General features: G+C 53.0%; 9 protein-coding genes across 9 annotated transcripts; 3 read left to right on the top strand and 6 right to left on the bottom strand.

The window, feature by feature from the left end:
• Positions 1-199: 199 nt before the first annotated feature.
• Positions 200-1241, bottom strand: BZA05DRAFT_395011 (50S ribosomal protein L30e-like protein). Its single transcript, XM_051483395.1, has 4 exons — positions 1105-1241; positions 898-1044; positions 678-763; positions 200-476 (listed from the first exon to the last, which is right to left on the bottom strand). The coding sequence occupies exons 1-4, from the start codon at positions 1106-1108 to the stop codon at positions 381-383; spliced, it is 333 nt and encodes a 110-aa protein (XP_051340438.1). The 5' UTR covers positions 1109-1241; the 3' UTR covers positions 200-380.
• A 71-nt stretch (positions 1242-1312) lies between these two features.
• Positions 1313-3030, bottom strand: BZA05DRAFT_429792 (GWT1-domain-containing protein). The gene is made up of 3 exons (XM_051486141.1): positions 2902-3030; positions 1611-2843; positions 1313-1561 (listed from the first exon to the last, which is right to left on the bottom strand). Exons 1-3 carry the CDS (start codon positions 3004-3006, stop codon positions 1412-1414), a joined length of 1488 nt encoding a protein of 495 aa, XP_051340439.1. The 5' UTR covers positions 3007-3030; the 3' UTR covers positions 1313-1411.
• A 193-nt stretch (positions 3031-3223) lies between these two features.
• On the top strand, positions 3224-4813 carry BZA05DRAFT_425216 (Endonuclease/exonuclease/phosphatase; the record flags this gene model as incomplete). Its single annotated transcript, XM_051485953.1, has 4 exons — positions 3224-3289; positions 3340-3702; positions 3755-4664; positions 4713-4813. 4 exons carry the CDS (start codon positions 3224-3226, stop codon positions 4811-4813), a joined length of 1440 nt encoding a protein of 479 aa, XP_051340440.1.
• Positions 4814-5312: 499 nt separating this feature from the next.
• Positions 5313-6091, bottom strand: BZA05DRAFT_272085 (H+-ATPase G subunit-domain-containing protein). The gene is made up of 5 exons (XM_051480246.1): positions 5966-6091; positions 5869-5907; positions 5767-5809; positions 5619-5719; positions 5313-5558 (listed from the first exon to the last, which is right to left on the bottom strand). Exons 1-5 carry the CDS (start codon positions 5966-5968, stop codon positions 5385-5387), a joined length of 360 nt encoding a protein of 119 aa, XP_051340441.1. The 5' UTR covers positions 5969-6091; the 3' UTR covers positions 5313-5384.
• Positions 6092-6153: 62 nt separating this feature from the next.
• Positions 6154-8903, top strand: BZA05DRAFT_372161 (pre-mRNA splicing factor component-domain-containing protein). The gene is made up of 4 exons (XM_051481700.1): positions 6154-6561; positions 6633-6781; positions 6852-8416; positions 8476-8903. Exons 1-4 carry the CDS (start codon positions 6263-6265, stop codon positions 8782-8784), a joined length of 2322 nt encoding a protein of 773 aa, XP_051340442.1. The 5' UTR covers positions 6154-6262; the 3' UTR covers positions 8785-8903.
• Positions 8904-9104: 201 nt separating this feature from the next.
• On the bottom strand, positions 9105-9750 carry BZA05DRAFT_352048 (tRNA-splicing endonuclease subunit Sen15; the record flags this gene model as incomplete). Its single annotated transcript, XM_051481306.1, has 2 exons — positions 9105-9531; positions 9586-9750. The coding sequence occupies 2 exons, from the start codon at positions 9748-9750 to the stop codon at positions 9316-9318; spliced, it is 381 nt and encodes a 126-aa protein (XP_051340443.1). The 3' UTR covers positions 9105-9315.
• Positions 9751-10416: 666 nt separating this feature from the next.
• On the top strand, positions 10417-11034 carry BZA05DRAFT_335988 (actin-related protein 2/3 complex subunit 3; the record flags this gene model as incomplete). The annotated part of the gene is made up of 2 exons (XM_051480793.1): positions 10417-10692; positions 10792-11034. Coding segments are annotated over 2 exons (519 nt in total), but the record flags the coding sequence as incomplete, so codon positions are not given.
• An 85-nt stretch (positions 11035-11119) lies between these two features.
• On the bottom strand, positions 11120-12408 carry BZA05DRAFT_473252 (signal peptidase complex catalytic subunit SEC11). The gene is made up of 3 exons (XM_051488057.1): positions 11797-12408; positions 11535-11723; positions 11120-11451 (listed from the first exon to the last, which is right to left on the bottom strand). The coding sequence occupies exons 1-3, from the start codon at positions 11970-11972 to the stop codon at positions 11223-11225; spliced, it is 594 nt and encodes a 197-aa protein (XP_051340445.1). The 5' UTR covers positions 11973-12408; the 3' UTR covers positions 11120-11222.
• Positions 12388-14308, bottom strand: BZA05DRAFT_395030 (PLC-like phosphodiesterase). Its single transcript, XM_051483396.1, has 8 exons — positions 13925-14308; positions 13816-13870; positions 13683-13762; positions 13577-13617; positions 13221-13517; positions 13131-13166; positions 12906-13078; positions 12388-12844 (listed from the first exon to the last, which is right to left on the bottom strand). Exons 1-8 carry the CDS (start codon positions 13974-13976, stop codon positions 12625-12627), a joined length of 954 nt encoding a protein of 317 aa, XP_051340446.1. The 5' UTR covers positions 13977-14308; the 3' UTR covers positions 12388-12624.
• Positions 14309-16904: the final 2596 nt, after the last annotated feature.

The following is a 16904-nucleotide window of genomic DNA, read 5'->3' on the forward strand; positions in this document are numbered from 1 at the left end:
AAGGTTCACAAGAAAACCCGTGGCTGCGTGGGTATTTGTACGTTTGGGTGATTATGAGAAGTACATCACGTGTATCTGTATTTGTACCTGCATAAAGGATCGCCATGGACTCAAAGACAAGCTAACAGGGAATACACTTCATGAAAGACTACGGAGGGAAACATCCTACCAGAAGCCTCGAGCGAAGATGGTGGGCTACATGGAAAGTCCGGCTAGGAATGGACAGAATTCTAGAAAAGGTCACAGTTTGGCTAAAGCAAGAACGCATCACAGTAGAACATTTGAATTCTCATATTCGGTTGTTCTTTTTTTATTCGTGACTACCGAAGTGTGTCTCCACACGAGTATCCACCTTTCCCCAACCCATCCGTGTTCTTCCTCTAAGCGTTGGAAGACAGGATGTCAGAGTCACCCTGGTCAAGAATGGCCATGGTGGAGCAACGGAAGAGCTTTCCGCAAGCGGTACCGAGCTCAATCTATATCCCCAGACAGAACGAGTCAGCAAAGCGGGTTCCCTCCAAAGCAGAAGTTTCTTGCTTCTTCTCAGGGATGAAGACCCGGCTTTCCGATCCACTCAATTGCCACGGAGCAGGTGCGACAATTGAAAGCTTCTTCTCGGAAACTGGGTCTTCACGGACGAGTCGAGGTAGAATAAAAACATAGGGAGGGGTTCGTACGTTGTTTCCAGCGAAGTGGTGGACGTTGCACTTGCCCAACATGGAGTAGTACTCGAGCTCAGACTTCCTGAGAGGAGGGGTGTTGCCTAAGAACAACCATCAGCACATTAAACCTTCCAATGTATGCTCGCGATAGTGCCTCATCCGGATGGCGCCATCAACTGTAGCGGTCGAGGCGTATGCTCTGGAGGGATTTATCGCGGGTGGTTTGTAGACGTACCAGCAATGATGACGAGCTTGGCCTTGCCGGAACGGAGAGCCTTCAGGGTCGACTTGTATCCGAGCACGTACTTTCCGGACTTCATAACAAGCGCCAAGCGCGAGTTAATGGAGTCGGAGCCGGTCTTCTTGGTCTTCTTGGTGGGGGCTGTCGCATATCGTCAGTACGTGAGAAAAACAGATGGCGGAACCGGCGGGAGAAGCATACCCATCTCTGCACTTCCGTTTGGTTGTTGGTTAAAGGGTTGTCGGGGAAGTACTCCGGTAAATTTGGTCGTTATTTGTCGTTGAAGATTGTCGGCTGTGAACTTGCTAGACTTTTCCTAGGTGAAAGTTCAAGAAGATTTGTGGGTGTTGTGGACCACGCTAAGTGACTGGTGTAGGGTTAAGGGCCTGGCACTTTAGTCACTGATCATCACTCGAATAGGTAGTCCAATTTATAGAAGACAGAATTCTAGTAAAATAAACAGAAAATAAATGGTATTGCCTTTTGGACCCTTTTAACTCCTCACCACTTATAGCTTGATGCTCATGTCCTTATAATCAAGAGCCAAAGCGACTGCTCCCACCGCTGCGAGATACGCCGTCAATATGCCCATAGCTTCCACCCGTCCCATATCCAGTGTCTTGATCGTAACGTTCACAAGCCCTGTTAGGAGATTCGCCTATCTCACGTCAGTTACCTTTTCTAGCAGAAGTGTAAGGGTCACTCACCATTAAAAACACAGCCAATCCATTGCGATTGAATGCATTAAGCACTCTAGGAACATTGAATTTATATGCCTCCTTCTCATGGACCACTCCGGTCTGCCGCTTCGAAAGGAGTAGTCTCTCAACTAGGTAAAATGCGACCAACTGTGTGGTGTTGAAAGCAGCAACCCAAAGAACATATGAAAGATTCGCTAGTCTCCTCGAGACACCGATTCCTAGGCCCTGATATTCATTGCAGCCAATGAATGCAAAAACCCAGAACGCCGCCCAACCCAACATCGTCTTCAACATCTTCGACTTCTTGGGATCAACTGCATCGTCTCGGGGGAGTACGTAGGTGCCGGATGACATTCCAGCCAGGAATATAGCAAGATAGCCGGCAAAGCTGCTTGCACCTTCTTTGTTCATTCCTAGAAGACCGTACTTGTGGCGGTCGCCAACGAGGACATATTCCTCTAGACCTGTCGTCTTCAAAACGATCTGGTAACCCACCGCAACGAGCAGAGTGAGGACCGTGTAGATGACTGTTGGGTTCCGGTTCCCGGTGGGGATCGATTGTAACAGCGCAACGAACGGCGGTAGGAAGCCGAGGGTGAAGAAGAAATTCCAGTGCACTCCGTACTCCGTCACATGCTCGGCGTAATCTACGCCTTTGACCATAGCTAGCCGCACAAAGCCTAGAACTAAAAGTGGCAAAGAGCTGCGCATAGCAGTCTTCATCCTTCCCAGAAAGGACACCGGACGGCTAGAAGATGCGAGGTATTGCTTGACCACTGTACGCGCCGACACAAGCCCCGAGGAAAACACGAATGATCCAACACCAAGGTCCATCAATGATGTACCCCAGTTCTCGACCTTTGCGAACCGCCGGGGGAAGACGTGGAAGTCGACCGCCAGGATGGCAACGCACGTGATGACCATCATGCTACCGCGGTACACAGTGAGGAATGCTTTCTTTGGCAGCAGGTCCTGACTCTTCTCGCTGCCTTCGACAACATCCTTGGACTTTGAAATGTTGGGCCTTGCAGTCTTGGGTGGTTTCGAAGTGGTGAAGTAGATGAGGACAGCTGGCGACAGCACAAGTATGCTCAGGAGCAACGGCTGGGCAGAGTATAGGGTCGTCGCGAGAAGAACGAGAACACAGTTGATGAGGAAATCGATAGCCAATTGTGCCGGTCCGTAGGAGGTAAAGAGGCACAGACGGGATTGGAGAACCGCGAAGAAGACATACGAGACCTATGAGACCATTGTTAGCATTCCCGAAGCACACTCATTTGCAGGGGCGTGAATTTACAGGAGCTATGGCAGTGACAAGGTTGATCTCAGTGATTGATCCTCCCGTAAGGTTGGAAACAAAAGCTTCTTTCCGAAGCTTGTACAGCTCCTCCGGCGTTTTCATTGTGACAATTGCGGCGTTGTTTATGGTTTAAAGCACAGATCGCCGGAGAAATGCCGTGACGTTGTCCTGTGCGACGGGGGTTAGGGGTCCTCACGTCTTAGCGCAATGTATACTAGAGCACATATCAAGCTTTCATGGTTCAGGAGCTATTTCCCTTCACAACTACACCAGCACTTTGATGACCGACGTGCTTCTGAATACCATATCGACAGCGAGAATGGCAGAACCAGGAGTCAATGGAGATGTTCCAGTCGTTAATGTCTTCAGCATGAATTGCTGGGGAGTAAGTTTAAGCGATTCTCACTTGGAAGCTTCCGCTGACAATGACGACAGCTCAAGTACATTGCTTTACACCGCGTCGCCCGTCTCAACGAGATATCGCTTCGAATAGCTCGTGCGTCGCCATCCCACGATATCGTCGCGTTGCAAGAATTCTGGGTCTACGCCGATTACCTTAATCTGCGCCAGAAGACCAAGCACATCCTCCCCTACGGAAAGTTCTACTTCTCTGGTTCAATCGGGGGCGGTCTGGTCATCTTATCCAAATGGCCGATCGAGCAGAGCAGCATGTTCCGGTACCCCCTCAATGGGCGACCTACTGCGTTTTTCCGAGGTGATTTCTACGTGGGGAAGGGTGTGGCCTGCGCTGCGATTCGGCATCCGAGTGGGCGGACTATTGAGGTCTTCAACACACACGTACGATAACTCTCGTCACACATAACTAGCTGTTGCTAACGCGTCCTGGTAGTTGCACGCTCCATACGAGGAGAAGGACACATACCTCTGCCACCGCACCGCGCAAGCCTGGGAAATCGCCAAGCTCCTACGGGGTGCAGTTCAGAAGGGCAATGTAGCCATCGGAGTAGGCGACTTCAACATGATCCCGTCGTCACTCGCACACCGCCTCATCGCCACCCATGGAATGGTATCTGACAGTTGGCTTTCGGCGTACCCCACAACGCCTGACATTCACCCCCCGGGTGCGAATGCTAAGTTCAATATCGAGATCATGGGAGCGACATGTGACAGTGTTCTCAACACCTGGAGGATGCCGGGGCTAAAGTTGCCCCCATCAGACACTGTTGACCCGCGCGGTAAACGTTTGGACTACGTCTTCCATTCACCGGCCAATTCTTCTATACGCAGCGTAAAGGTCGGCATGATTGAACCTATGGATATGCCATCACAAACTGGGGGCAAGGGTGGAGCCGGGAGAAACTGCAGTCTCTCGGACCACTTCTCAGTAGAAGTGCAGCTAGCTCTCGCGCCGAATTACGAGCAGCAACGCGAACTGGCCATGGCAAGGAACCCGAATCCTACCTCTAACGAATCACTCATAGACATCGCCGGCTCTGCACGAGCACATGAGGCCGAGATGCCGCATCAAGCTGGTGAGGTATCTGGCGAGAAATACTTGCCGATGGACATCATCGACAAAATATTCGCTGTGCAGAGAGAGTACACGGCTCGCGAGGTGAAGGAGAAGTTTTGGCGCATTGCCCATTTCTGGGCTTCGATACCCGTGTTGATCCTTTTGCATGTGGCTATATGGTGGAGTCCGCATAATGGCGTGTCGTTCTTGATCATGCTCCTCGGATGGGTGGTTGCGGTCACCGGTGTTATGGATGGTTTGATCGGCTTTATCTTCACTGGCAGTGGTATGTATTCCCTTTCAGCTGTTTTGGAACAAGCTAATCGATGTCCAGAGCTGCGAGCACTCACGGAGTTTGCAGAAGAAATGAGCATGTACCGGCACCTTGCAGAGATGTCTAGCGACAAGAACGACGTAGAAGCTGGTAAAGATTGATTTCTGTTACATACAATCATCAGCTCTTGCGGACGAGGTTAACATTGGTGTTCGTTGTTACAGGTCGTCGGCGTTGAGCGTTGTTTCTGAATTTTGGTTTGTATTTGCTTGGAAATGTGTTGGGAGGAATGTGTAAACTAGGAATACTTGTACAAGTCGTACAATCATAGAGCTCGTTCGGCCACTCTAAGAGGCAATGAAATCGTGGAATTTTAACCCAATTCAAGGCGAATAAGCTCATTACTGTAATAACATTTGACGATGGTTGTGATCGATCGATAAAGATTATTTCTCTAAGTAGCTTAACATTACCTTTTTCACTTGCGCTCCCAGTAAACGGGCGGATCAAGAATAATGAGAGAGCTCGTGGAGGACCATGTCACGATGGGCCGAACCTCTTGCTGCTCTCCATGGCGTACACCGAGTGATGTAATCAAACTGAATTAAGAACAACACAACACCACGAAAGAATATCAGACAAGGAATCATCGGCCGCGATTGTCTATCAACAACAGGATATACCCTCTACCACCATCCGTGACGTTAACCATCTTCCTTCCTCTCCCCCCACTTAAGCTACTTTCGCAGCATTACGGTGCGGCTTCGGGTGAATATCGATAACGGCATTGACCAGTTCCTCGGCGACCTTGGGTGACTTTTCCTCGCCCACGGTCTTGATCTCTTGTAGCTTCGCTTCGACCTCACGGGTTGACTCCTGCTCAGCTTGCGCATTTACGCCGGAATGCTGCCAAAGCGTCAGCGATGTCTAGAGAGAGAGAGAGAGAGAGAGCGGGCGGATAAGCACCTCCTCCTCGAATTTCTTGAACTCGGCCTCCTTCTGCTTCTTGTACTCTTCGATCTCCTTCTGTGCCTCGCTGCGGGCTTCCTTTACTTTCTGTGTTCGGTCTGCCAACCGTTAGCTCGAGTGATAGCGAGCGATACGGTTTACGAACATGTCCTCGCTTTCTGCACGATCTTTTGAGCATCACGCTCGGCCTAGAAATCCGTGAGCAAGCGCCGTTCCGCGAGATAGGTAGATGGCGGGGTGCGAGTACATCGAGGAGCCGTTGGATTCCGGCGGAGTTCTGGGCTGACTATTTTCGCTCAGTTAGCTTCAGTGCCATCCTTGGAGCTTTGGAGAGGTCGAGATACCATTATTTATTGCGGTGGGGAAAGATGAGGTCGAACGTGGAGGTGTTAGGTAAGTTGTTGGAGCTGGCTGGCTGGGGGGCCGGGGGAGTGACGACGGCTGGCTTGGTTCCAGTTCCTGGTTGCGAGCCGGGTAATGGACCTTTAATTTGAAGCTCTGCCTTCCTTGCCGGCTGGCTGGCGAAGACCGAAGACGCGCCTGCATCTCGAATTTCTCAGGAACCACCACGAGCTTCTCCACGACCCGAAATCCACACTACAAACACCACCCACCCACGACTTACACGCCCGACTACCACCATGCCAGTCGTCAAAGGCGGTGTCTGGACAAACGTCGAAGACGAGATCCTAAAGGCGTCAGTCAGTAAATACGGACTGAACCAATGGCAGCGCGTGTCGTCGCTGCTGGCGCGCAAATCCGCAAAACAGTGCAAAGCCCGATGGTCCGAATGGCTCGACCCGAGTATTCGGAAGGTTGAGTGGTCGCGCGACGAGGATGAGAAGTTGCTACATCTCGCGAAGTTGATGCCGACGCAATGGAGGACTATTGCGCCGATTGTCGGCAGGACAGCGACGCAGTGTTTGGACCGTTACAACTCGTGAGTTTCTCGATGCTATGGGGGGGTTTGTTTCTTTAGGTGCGAGAGAGGTGGGCTAACAATTGCTGCAGCCTACTCGATGAGGCCGAGGCGAGAGATAGTCAGGAGTTGGGACTTGCGGGTCCTGGTGAAGAGGCCGCGGCGCCTTCGGCGGACGATATCAGGAAGTTCAGGCCAGGGGAGACGGATCCAGACCCAGAGACCAAGCCTGCGAGACCTGGTATGCCCCAATCGTGTCCTGCCTTTTTGCGCCATTGGTGTATGCTAATTGTGATTTCGTGGTATAACAGATGCCGTCGACATGGACGAGGACGAGAAAGAGATGCTTAGCGAAGCCCGAGCGCGTCTCGCCAACACACAGGGTAAAAAAGCGAAGCGCAAGGCCCGAGAACGACAGCTCGAGGACTCTCGACGTCTGGCGCTTCTCCAAAAGCGACGAGAATTGAAACATGCCGGAATCAACATCAAGTTGTCGAACCGTCGGAAAGGAGAGATGGACTACAATGCGGATATTCCCTTCGAGAAGGCGCCAGCACTCGGTTTCTACGATACGGCTGAGGAGGCGCTCAGGAATGAGAGGCAGCGTGAGGGGATTGACCCGAGGAAAGCGCTTTCCCACAAAAAGCGACAGGGCGACCAGGACGACAGTGGCAACGGAAAGAGGAGGAAGGGTGATAAGGATAAGTCTGGCTCTGCAGCCGCGGCGGCACAGGTTGCGAAGGCGGGACAACTTCAGAAGATCCGGGAGGCAGAGCAACTCAGCAAGCGGAGAGCGCTCAACCTCCCTGCACCGCAAGTGAGCGAGGCAGAGCTCGAGGATATTGTCAAGATGGGTATGGTCGGTGAGAAAGCCAACCAGATGGTGGTTGCCGGAGAGAATGAGTCCACGAAGGGCTTAATAGGCAACTACAACAGCGTCAACACTGGCCAACCGATCCGAACACCGCGCGCTCCGCCAACCGAGGATCGTGTTGCCAATGAGATCAAGAATATTCGAGCTCTCACGGAAACGCAGTCATCGCTTCTTGGAGGTGAGAACACGCCATTGCATGAGGGCGGAAGCACAGGGTTCAAGGGAATCAACCCTGAGCGATCAACCATCTCTACACCCAATCCCATGGCCACACCGTTCCGGGGCGCCGGAGCTGGAGGCATTGGTGCAACCCCACGAATCGGCCAAACACCGCTGAGGACCCCAAGAGACACACTAGCCATCAATGCGAACGGAGACGTATCATCGCTCGTGAGCATGACGCCAAGGGATCAGAAGCTACATCAGAACTCCCTCAGGCAACAGCTTCGGGCCGGTTTCTCGTCTCTGCCGAAACCCAAGGAGATTGAGTTGGAGACACCCGATGAGCCCGAAGAGGAAGAAGTGATGGAGGAGCTCACAGAAGAAGACGCAGCAGAGCGGGACCGTCGGATACGCGAGAAGCAGGAGGCTGAGGCAGCTGCTGAGCTTAAGCGACGAACCCAGGCTGTGCAGCGAGACCTTCCACGCCCTTCTGTCTTGGACGTCAATATGCTTCTGCAGAGGGCTTCTGCCGAGACTGGAATACATGGCATGATTGCGAATGAGATGGTGACGCTTATCAGCACGGATGCTCTTAGGTACCCCGTCAAGGGTGGCAAGCTCATTGGAACAGTGCAGCCGTTGGAGCGGATCGATGATGACTTCATTGCGCGTGCCCGGGATGAAATGTTGCTTGAGCTCCCCGAGGAGGTGGCGAAGGCTGCAGGTGCCGAGTTTGAAGCAGTGTGGCTGAAGGTTCATGGTGGCACGACCCTGCCCGGACTTGAAGACTACGTTGACGATGAGGTTGACACGGAACAGCTTAAGATCCAGGCCTTCGATGTACGTTTCTCTCCATAGTTTCATCTCCCCTTAAGTCTACAACTAACTTATCTATCTAGGCTATCCAAGATAAACTCACACAAGACGCCACACAAGGAAACAAACTGGAGAAGAAACTCTCGATTCTGCTCGGTGGGTATATGAACCGCGAACGTACGTTGATACAAAAAGTCCAGGAGGTATCCGAGGCGATCCTACAAACCAAGATCGATCTGGATAGCTTCAGGACTTTGCGAATTAGCGAGGCCGACGCTATCCCTCGAAGACTGGAGAGTCTCAAGGAGGAAGCAGAATTTGTCGAGAAGCGTGAGCGCGAGGCGCAGGAGGCCTATAGGCGCATGAAGGAGGAGTTGGATGCATTTGCTTGAACCGGACATGATAATGGATGGGGCTAATTGGTTATACTTGATTGATTGATTGGTTGGGTGCTCGATTGTATCATAGCTGAGTTTTTTTCTTCCTAAATTATTGAGAAGTGTGATGAGACGCATGTTATGCGTCCGTATATTTACAAACTGGTGTCTGGCTGAGTCTGGCTGGCTTCAGGTGTTTCTGTCTCGTAAAGGAGGCCAGGGGACAAGCTTTTAAGCGAGAGCCACTAATGCAGCCTCCATTGCGGGACCATTCTTTTTCATCGGGCGGTGGCTCGACAAGCAACAACACTCTGTGGACAAACATCCATGGCTGTCCATGATCGATTGAGTCTTTGTTGCCACAGTAGAATCCTGCAATGTATCTGCATAGCACAGAATCTCACTCGATCGTGAATCCCGTGATGAAAGCCTAGAGCCCCAAAAAAGCAAACTTTTGTGCCATCCGAACGCCTCATCCCCACCCACAAGACTGTCTATGTATTCCATTTTCCCTCCTTCCCGGCCGCTCTCCCGGAGACCTCCCCACTAATTCTGCCTCGGTTTAACAACTCCATCATGAACAAAATAGTATGCCACAGCGGAGTCCTCCGCGACAACAGCGAGCAGCAGCCTCTTCTTCCTCGTGGCGCCCTTCGCATCGCTCCCCCACACGCCCGCCGGCATCGCATCAAACACCTCCGCCATCTTCCGCGGACTCCACTTCTCGCGCAGGTCCACGGGGAGAACCCACTCCACCTGCTGCTTCGCTTCGGCTGACGGAGGCGCGTGCGGGTCCGCGTCTGGGTCGGTGTATACCGGGGAGGGTGGGACGCCCGTTAGGAGGGGCCGCGGGAGGGTGGAAGAGGCAGGGTGTGTGCTGAGGCTGGTCCATAGCGCGGACGACTCGAGGTGTCGGTGCACGATCGTTACGAGGTGGGTGTGCGCCGCTTGCGCGGCGGGGGTGTAGCTGGCGGTGGACATCGTGGGGGCGCCGTCGTAGCCGTGAGGGTAGGAGCGTGGTGCGTTTCGAGGTGGAGGTATTCGTGCGTTTCGAGGTGGTGATGGTGGGGTGGATGAGACGGGACGGGGGAACTCCACTAGTGAAGTCAGATTGTGAGTCGCTACCCTAGTCAGCCGGCCAACATCGAGTCGGGATAGCTGTTGCACGTCGAACTGAGGGGAAATTCATAATCCTCTTGCCTCTTGGCACCGTATCCTCCCGAAAGCCATTGTGTCGCGCGAGTGAATCCAATCGAGAGTCTGGGGAAACTGGCGAAGATTAATGACGGCTAGAAGAGAACCCGCGGCCGCTAATTACTCTAGAGTGGTTGGAGAGCTCCACGCCAAGCCGTACAACTAGGTGACACCCGCAACAACACCTCCCCCCACCTCCGTCCATCATCACCACGCAGCTCATCTTCACCCCAATCAACTCGTCTACCTCATCTAATCATGCCGGTAAGCTTCCTTCTGCTCCTCCGCCATCAACCACTACTTCCAGGCTCACACCGCAGGCCTACCACTCCTCGTTCCTCCGCGACACCGAATCGCGCGTAATCGGTACCTCCCCTATTCACCATTCCGCATTCCCATTCCTATTCAGCGTGCACGCTCGCATCCACATCTCGTCTAACCCCTCCTCCCCCAGGTAACTTCGGCCTCCCCGCGCTGCGCACGAAAACGCGCGGACCCGCCTACACGCTGCCAGCGCTTCCCGCGGGCACGAGCGACCTAGACATCGACCCGGACAGCGAAGCGTACGACATCCTGGACGAGACGCTGACGCTGTTCCGCGCAAACACTCTCTTCCGCAACTTTGAGATCAAGGGCCCCGCCGACCGCGTGCTGATCTATGGAATCCTGTGGATCTCTGAGTGTCTGGGGCGGGTCAAGCCAGCCATGAGCATGCGCGATGCTGAGAAGGTAAGCTAGCTCCTCTGGATGGATGCGAGAGGGAGAGGAAGAGGGAGGGAGGGAGGGAATGTTGTACTGGGGACTGATGCGACGCATGGGGACAAATAGGCACTGCAGGCGGCGGCTCTCGATCACTTCGCCTTGCCTGGTGATCCGGCTTTCCCCCTCAATGCGCTCTACCAGCCGCCCAAGGATAGGAATGAGGCCGATACCCTGCGTGGATACATCGGGCAGATGAGGCAGGAGCTGGCCGCGAGGCTGGTGGTTAGGTTGTATGCGGATGGAACTGGCAAGCCAAGTAAGTGGTGGTTGAGCTTTAGCAAGAGACGGTTTATGGGGAAGAGCCTGTAAGCGATGAAGGGATATCATAGAACGGAGCAACGAATTGGATTGTATTGAGGTGAGATGCTACATGTTTTCACTAGCACGAAAAGTTCGTGCGCCTTTGCTTGTAAATTCATGCATTCCCATGATAGGTAATAATACATCGGATATCGCTCCAGTTCCAGTTCCACAAACGCCCATTGATTTCGTCTGCCCTACTCCCTCTCCAAAATGACCAGCAACCCCATGATTCCAAGCAAAACACTCTTTGCCCACGGATGCTCACTCAGCAGGATGGTAACGTATCCCACAAACGGAATGTACCCAACCACGCTGCCAATCACCTCCTTCTCCCGGTCGAGATAGAACTGGTTGCGTGCGTACAGCTCGGTATCGTCCGCATGGTTGTTGTCGCCCTTCGTGAGGAGGTTCAGGGGCGTAGTCCTATAGTACATCCATCTATCAGTTTCCACATGCCGGATATGCACCTGGGGGCGGGTGGTGGGGGACGGTGGGGGGATACATACTCTCCCTTATGGCGCCTGACGACTCTGTGCACGATGGGAATATCCTTTCCGACAACGTTGTAGACGACGATCTCGCCGACCTGTGTGCCGGGCGAGTGCTCGTGCGCAGGCGGACCCGCGTACTGGTTCATTCCCAGGTTGCGATTCCAGAGGAACAGCAGGTCGCCGCGCTGGAAGGCTGGCTCCATACTACACGCCGGAACAACTTAGCTCGCGCACACAGAGAATGGTGGGAGGGGAGGGAGAGAGGGGGGATAGGTACCTCCCCGACAGCACGACGACAATGGGACTGGGCGAGTCCGCGGCGACGCTGAGGCCCTTCCAGATCATGAACGCGGAGCCCAGGATCAGTGCGAAGTTCAGGACCTGCGAGAGGATCTGGCGGGGCTTGAGGCGGCGGAGCTCCGAGAGGCCGAGTTGGTTGAGAAGGTCGTCCATGGTTTTTGCTGTCTTTGCGGGCGGGGAGCTACACTGTAGCTGCGAGCTTCGGTCGTGGGCGTGGAGGGAAGGTTGATGTTGGTGCGCACTGTGTGTGGATTGGTTGGACACGTTGTAAATAGCGTAGACCCCGTGTAACGTTCCCAGATGCCACAATTCTTAGCGTGGCTTTGCGGGGTTCATAGTGGATCACTCGCTTCACTTCAAGCGACGCTCGATTTCGCGGTCGTATGTGGACGTGCGCTTGGTATCGTACGAATGGTATTTCGATTTATTGAGGGGTGGTCTCTGCCGTCATCGGTATAAATGCCCGCTTTTGAACGGACGGAAGAGACAGGACGGAATGGTGGAGGAGCCTGAGCTCCGGAAAGACTGACGGACGGGACAGGACGGGCTGCTAGGGACGCTGTCGACAGGCTTCACAACAGTCCCGAACATCAACACGTAGCAACATGCACAACGGGTAACTACGTTGATCATGTACTAAACCCTACATATACTGAGCCCTAGATCCCTGATCTTTCCCGAGGTCCTAGCAAAACGAACTGATGCAATAACTAATCATCGCTGAACCGTGAAAGTCAGCGTGGCTAACCTTCTGCAAACTCTATTCTTTGGTCGTCGTCGGTATCTATTCTATATAGTATGATATCTACGAGATAACTCCCAGGCCCGCTAGATTCTTTCCGTACCGCCACTGATAAATAATAAAGACAACAGTCGCAATCCAATTCCAAACAAAGGTGTAGCAAGCTACCTGCATGGACCGCGGGGCGTCGAGCCAGATCTCGCCATAGCCGTCAGTCAGCTCTAGGAATTTCACGGGATCGTCAGTGCAAACGCCGTCTATTGAGTCGTTTTCTATTGCCCATCTATGGATGCCGATTAACATTTGCTAGTAGGTATTCGATCTAGCAGGAACGGGAGACATACTTCATGGTTTCCTCCTCGTTGACGGTCCAGACATACACCTTCCTTCCCGCGTCCTTGGCTTCTTTGGCAAGGTCTTTACCTGCCGTGGTTTGCAGTATTGGCCAGAATAGGTTGAAGCCGACGTTGGTGTGCTCCAGGAACTCACGGGCGTACGTGGTCGAGAAACCGATATGCTATACCTTTCCGTCAACATTACTCACCACCCGGTGATCGGTGGCAACTCACGACAATCGGAAATCCTGGAAGATACTTCTCGCACAGCTTCTCGCCATTAGCATCGCATACGCCCATGTCCCGGAGGTCCACCGAACATACAGGTAAAAACTTCAACGTCCAACACCCCAAAACAATCTTCTCTCGCCAGTATTCCGCGCCGCCATCATGGACAGACTTTATTGTCTCGGCAGTCAATCTCATAACATCGTCCGCGACGTTGTCGACCTTGATATCGAGCAGCAACCATATATCCTTGTCACGCACATACTCGACGACCTCCTTCAGGGAGGGTAGCGGCAGATGCGGCTCCTTCAGTGTGCGCAGCGTCTGTATGTACGAGTAGTCGCAGTCGATGATTTTCTTCTCGACGCCGAAGCAGCGTTTCAATGTTGCATCCTTTGGTGCTTCTGGTTAGCACCCCACCGAGAAGTGCCAAGTGACAGGAGCCGGATTACATGTGACATAACCACAACGCCGTCGCGCGTGAGGTGTAGATCTAGGTATGCAGGTTCAGTCTCCGCCGGCCGGCCGAACTGGAATGGAGGGTAGCCATAGTCATACCCGTCTCAATCGCGTCCGACCCGGCTTCGAAAGCGGCTTCGAACGCCAGCATCGTGTTTTCGGGGTACTTTGTTTGATCCCTGGGCGCGGTTAACCAGCCGCCCCGCTTTCCCGATCAGCTGTGGGTGCATACCCGCGATGTGTGATCGCCTGTGTGCTCCGTCGCTGCTGCATTGCGTCGCTTGGTTCTGGAGCGGAGTTAGTATGATATTTCCGGACGTAAAGATGGGGACAGCGCTGACCGTCGCAAGACTTGAGTAAGGGGTCCTGCAAACGAATCTTCTCCTGCTCCATAGCTTCGAGGTAGTAATTCGCTGTCTGGCTTGTAGTTGTGGAGTTGAAAGCTCAAGAGGCAGCTCGGTCATATAGGGAAATGCAGGCAGACGGAGAGCTAAGGATTGTGGAGTGTGGAGCTAACTAGCAGTATGTATGCAGGTACTATAGTAGAGTAGTAGACCTGGCGATACAGTCCAGCTGGCGACGACTGCAACTTCGACTTCAGCTGTTCCCGAGCAGAGTGTGTGGAGTATATAGCTGGAAGGAAGGGAAGTGAGGGAAGAAGTACCTAGCAAGAGGTCCCCTCTGTCACACACCTACTTAGTCATTTAGGTACCTCGTCGTCTGATACCTAACCTCGTCGTCTGATACCTAAACCGCCGCGCACAGATCAAGGGTCCTAAACATCTGCGGTGTCACCTCGCATCTGCAAAACACGGAGAATGTTGTGCCGCGGGTCTGGTTTAGGCTGGGTTAGCCGCCAGCCAGGTGTTTGGCTAACGGCGGGGTTACATAAGATGGTTCACAAGCCTGGCCGTGCAACGCATCACATGCATAACCTATGATATATTTGAGAGCTGGCGGAAGGAAATTGAACGGTGGGTCCTCTGAACATTTCAATGAAGTCATTCCGCTCAAGTATCCTCAGCTGTGTGCTAACTAATCGCCCACAGTTCTTCGGCATTTCATGCTGCATACGGCTATACAAAACCGACAGTGCTCGATTACCTACCGTATCTCTAGCCACGAAGATGGATTGATGACTCAAAGACATTCCATCCTATGACACTGACCGTCTTTACGGCAATACGAGGGCGAGTGATCGATGTTCCTGCATAGCACATTCTCGGCGATCATACGGAAGGATTGGTCGGCCGCCACCGCGTTGCTGTCACGGTACGCACAGGCAATGCCCTCTAAGGGCTGATATACTTAGTGAAGTTGTGTTGTGTTGTGTTAAGGGATCGAGTAGAAGGAGCGGCCGCAATCGCTGCAATCGCAGCAATCGTTGCCATCGTTGCCATCGGTTCATGGAAAGATGCACAACCGGTTCTGCCAGCTTTCCCGAATACAGGACCAATGTCGGTGTCAGATCATAGATGCGCTTGGAAAGTTGGCCGCTAGATAGCCGTCTAAATCTCGACTTTGGCTTCCTCCTGTAGATAGGAATAGAGCACTTACCCACTCCTATATCTGTTCCGTAATCTACATATACGTCGGCTCCGGCCGATGGGATACGCCTAGGTACCTCTCACTATCCAGATCGATATCCACAGCACTGGACCGGACCGTAGCGCCGTTGCACCACTTACTAGGTAAGTAGCTGGATACCGCGGGATTGAAGGAGTTATCTATCGTGTCCCTGGTTCAGTGCTCCCGGTAGTCCAGTCCAGCCCAGTCCATAAAATTGGAGGGCGGTTTAAATTCAGTCCGTCCTCAAGATTTGCCGCCTCGGACTGCAGTCGACTGACAGACTGATACTTTCTGAAATTTTTGGGTCGAACAATAGGGCTAGCGGGCATCACTCTTTCGATGTATCACATGTTCTCTTTTCATATCATGCCAGCTCTCTATCTCTTACTCCACCGTCGTCTGAATAAAGATACGATGGGGGGTTCCCAGCAGGAACCACATCCATGATCCATACGATTCTATTGATAATGTGATACAGTACTGGGCGAATATTAAGTCACATGGACCTCGCTGGAAAGATCTCGCCAGAATATAATGGCCCTCGAGTGTTTGGGCATTCCCGTCATGAGAGCAGAGCCAGAACGAGTTTTTAATGGGACTAAAGTCACACTCTCTCATCGTCGCTGCAGCATGGGTGACGACGCACTGAAGGCCCTGGAATGTCTCAAAGCTGGCAGCGAGATGGTCTTGTACATAGCTGCTACAAAGGGCGATATCAAGGAGATGGAGACTGTCCTCAATGCACTGTGCGAGGAGGATCTGCAATAGCTTTACTATAGACGTGTACAGAAAGCTCATTACTGATTTCAAACATTTTCCATTCAAAGTGCCAGTCCGTCCAGTCGACTGCAGTCCGTCCAGTCGATTGCAGTCCGTCCAGCCCCTACTAGTTGCGCCGACTGCCCAGTCCAGTCCACGCCTCCTGCCGGACTGAATCTCTCAGTCCAGTCCGACTTTTGCCAAAAAGACGGACGAGACTGGACTATCGGAGGCACTGCTTGATGCCGAAGCGCCACTTTACGTTGTCCTCTGCTGGGGGCAGAGGAATGATCGGGCTCCGGGCAGTGTTCGACATAGTCCGGTCCCGACTGCAGTCTGAACTGGACGGACTGCCCAAGATCTGTAAAAGTAGTCCGTCCAGTCCATGGATTTCGTGGACTGGGTGTAGACTGGGTGCGGACTGCAGTCGACTGCAGTCCAGTCCGTCCTGCCATCGATTTGTTTTGGACTAGGTAGGTAGGTAGTCCGTCCGAACACCGCTCCCGGGCGGTCTGCCAAGATACAGTCCAGTCCAGTCCAGTCCAGTCCAGTCCAGCCCAGTCCGAGGCTCAGGACGGACTGGACGGACTGGACTGGACTGTGTCGAACACTGGATTGGGGCTCCAGAGGACAGTCTCGAATACCTAACTTCCAGGACTCTATGATGTGGAAGGGAATGAATTATCCAGCCCGAGTCACGACTCACCCGCGCTGCTGTGGATCCCCCCCCACTACTACATGGTACTTGTCATGCCTGTCTGCCTGTCTGCCTGCCTGCCTGCCTGCCTAGAAGCGTTGAGTGATATCAGGTAGGTATCATGTTTTGTCGCCGGTTGTTCCCTGTGGCATTGCAAAAATCGCAGGTTCACCCCGTCTGCTACGATAACTGGCGACAATAGAGCAACCGGTATACTATGCTTAGACTAAGCAATTGCCCAGCTAGAGTAGTTGGACAGCCGGACCGGTGCCCGAACGGGCCGACAAAGCGGAGGT

This window comes from Tricharina praecox, assembly GCF_024521635.1.
Source record: "Tricharina praecox strain CBS 144465 chromosome Unknown BZA05scaffold_9, whole genome shotgun sequence".
Lineage (NCBI taxonomy): Eukaryota > Fungi > Ascomycota > Pezizomycetes > Pezizales > Pyronemataceae > Tricharina > Tricharina praecox.

Bases quoted from the DNA above. Each gene is read 5' to 3' on its own strand.
- BZA05DRAFT_395011 (XM_051483395.1), bottom strand. The intron at 764-897 runs GTACGTCTACAA...GGTTGTTCTTAG, and splicing joins CAAGCTCGTCATCATTGCTG to GCAACACCCCTCCTCTCAGG. The intron at 477-677 runs GTACGAACCCCT...CTGGGGATATAG, and splicing joins ACCACTTCGCTGGAAACAAC to ATTGAGCTCGGTACCGCTTG.
- BZA05DRAFT_429792 (XM_051486141.1), bottom strand. From the start codon at position 3,006: ATGAAAACGCCGGAGGAGCTGTACAAGCTTCGGAAAGAAGCTTTTGTT. The intron at 2,844-2,901 runs GTAAATTCACGC...ATGGTCTCATAG, and splicing joins TTGTCACTGCCATAGCTCCT to GTCTCGTATGTCTTCTTCGC. The intron at 1,562-1,610 runs GTGAGTGACCCT...GACGTGAGATAG, and splicing joins GATTGGCTGTGTTTTTAATG to GCGAATCTCCTAACAGGGCT.
- BZA05DRAFT_272085 (XM_051480246.1), bottom strand. The intron at 5,810-5,868 runs GTACTCGCACCC...ACGGATTTCTAG, and splicing joins GAATCCAACGGCTCCTCGAT to GCCGAGCGTGATGCTCAAAA. The intron at 5,720-5,766 runs GTTCGTAAACCG...AACGGTTGGCAG, and splicing joins CGTGCAGAAAGCGAGGACAT to ACCGAACACAGAAAGTAAAG.
- BZA05DRAFT_372161 (XM_051481700.1), top strand. From the start codon at position 6,263: ATGCCAGTCGTCAAAGGCGGTGTCTGGACAAACGTCGAAGACGAGATC. The intron at 6,562-6,632 runs GTGAGTTTCTCG...CAATTGCTGCAG, and splicing joins TGTTTGGACCGTTACAACTC to CCTACTCGATGAGGCCGAGG. The intron at 8,417-8,475 runs GTACGTTTCTCT...TTATCTATCTAG, and splicing joins TTAAGATCCAGGCCTTCGAT to GCTATCCAAGATAAACTCAC.
- BZA05DRAFT_473252 (XM_051488057.1), bottom strand. From the start codon at position 11,972: ATGGACGACCTTCTCAACCAACTCGGCCTCTCGGAGCTCCGCCGCCTC. The intron at 11,724-11,796 runs GTACCTATCCCC...TCCGGCGTGTAG, and splicing joins GTCGTCGTGCTGTCGGGGAG to TATGGAGCCAGCCTTCCAGC. The intron at 11,452-11,534 runs GTATGTATCCCC...GATGTACTATAG, and splicing joins GTCAGGCGCCATAAGGGAGA to GACTACGCCCCTGAACCTCC.
- BZA05DRAFT_395030 (XM_051483396.1), bottom strand. From the start codon at position 13,976: ATGGAGCAGGAGAAGATTCGTTTGCAGGACCCCTTACTCAAGTCTTGC. The intron at 13,871-13,924 runs GTCAGCGCTGTC...ACTCCGCTCCAG, and splicing joins CTTACTCAAGTCTTGCGACG to AACCAAGCGACGCAATGCAG. The intron at 13,079-13,130 runs GTGAGTTGCCAC...GGAAAGGTATAG, and splicing joins TTCCAGGATTTCCGATTGTC to CATATCGGTTTCTCGACCAC.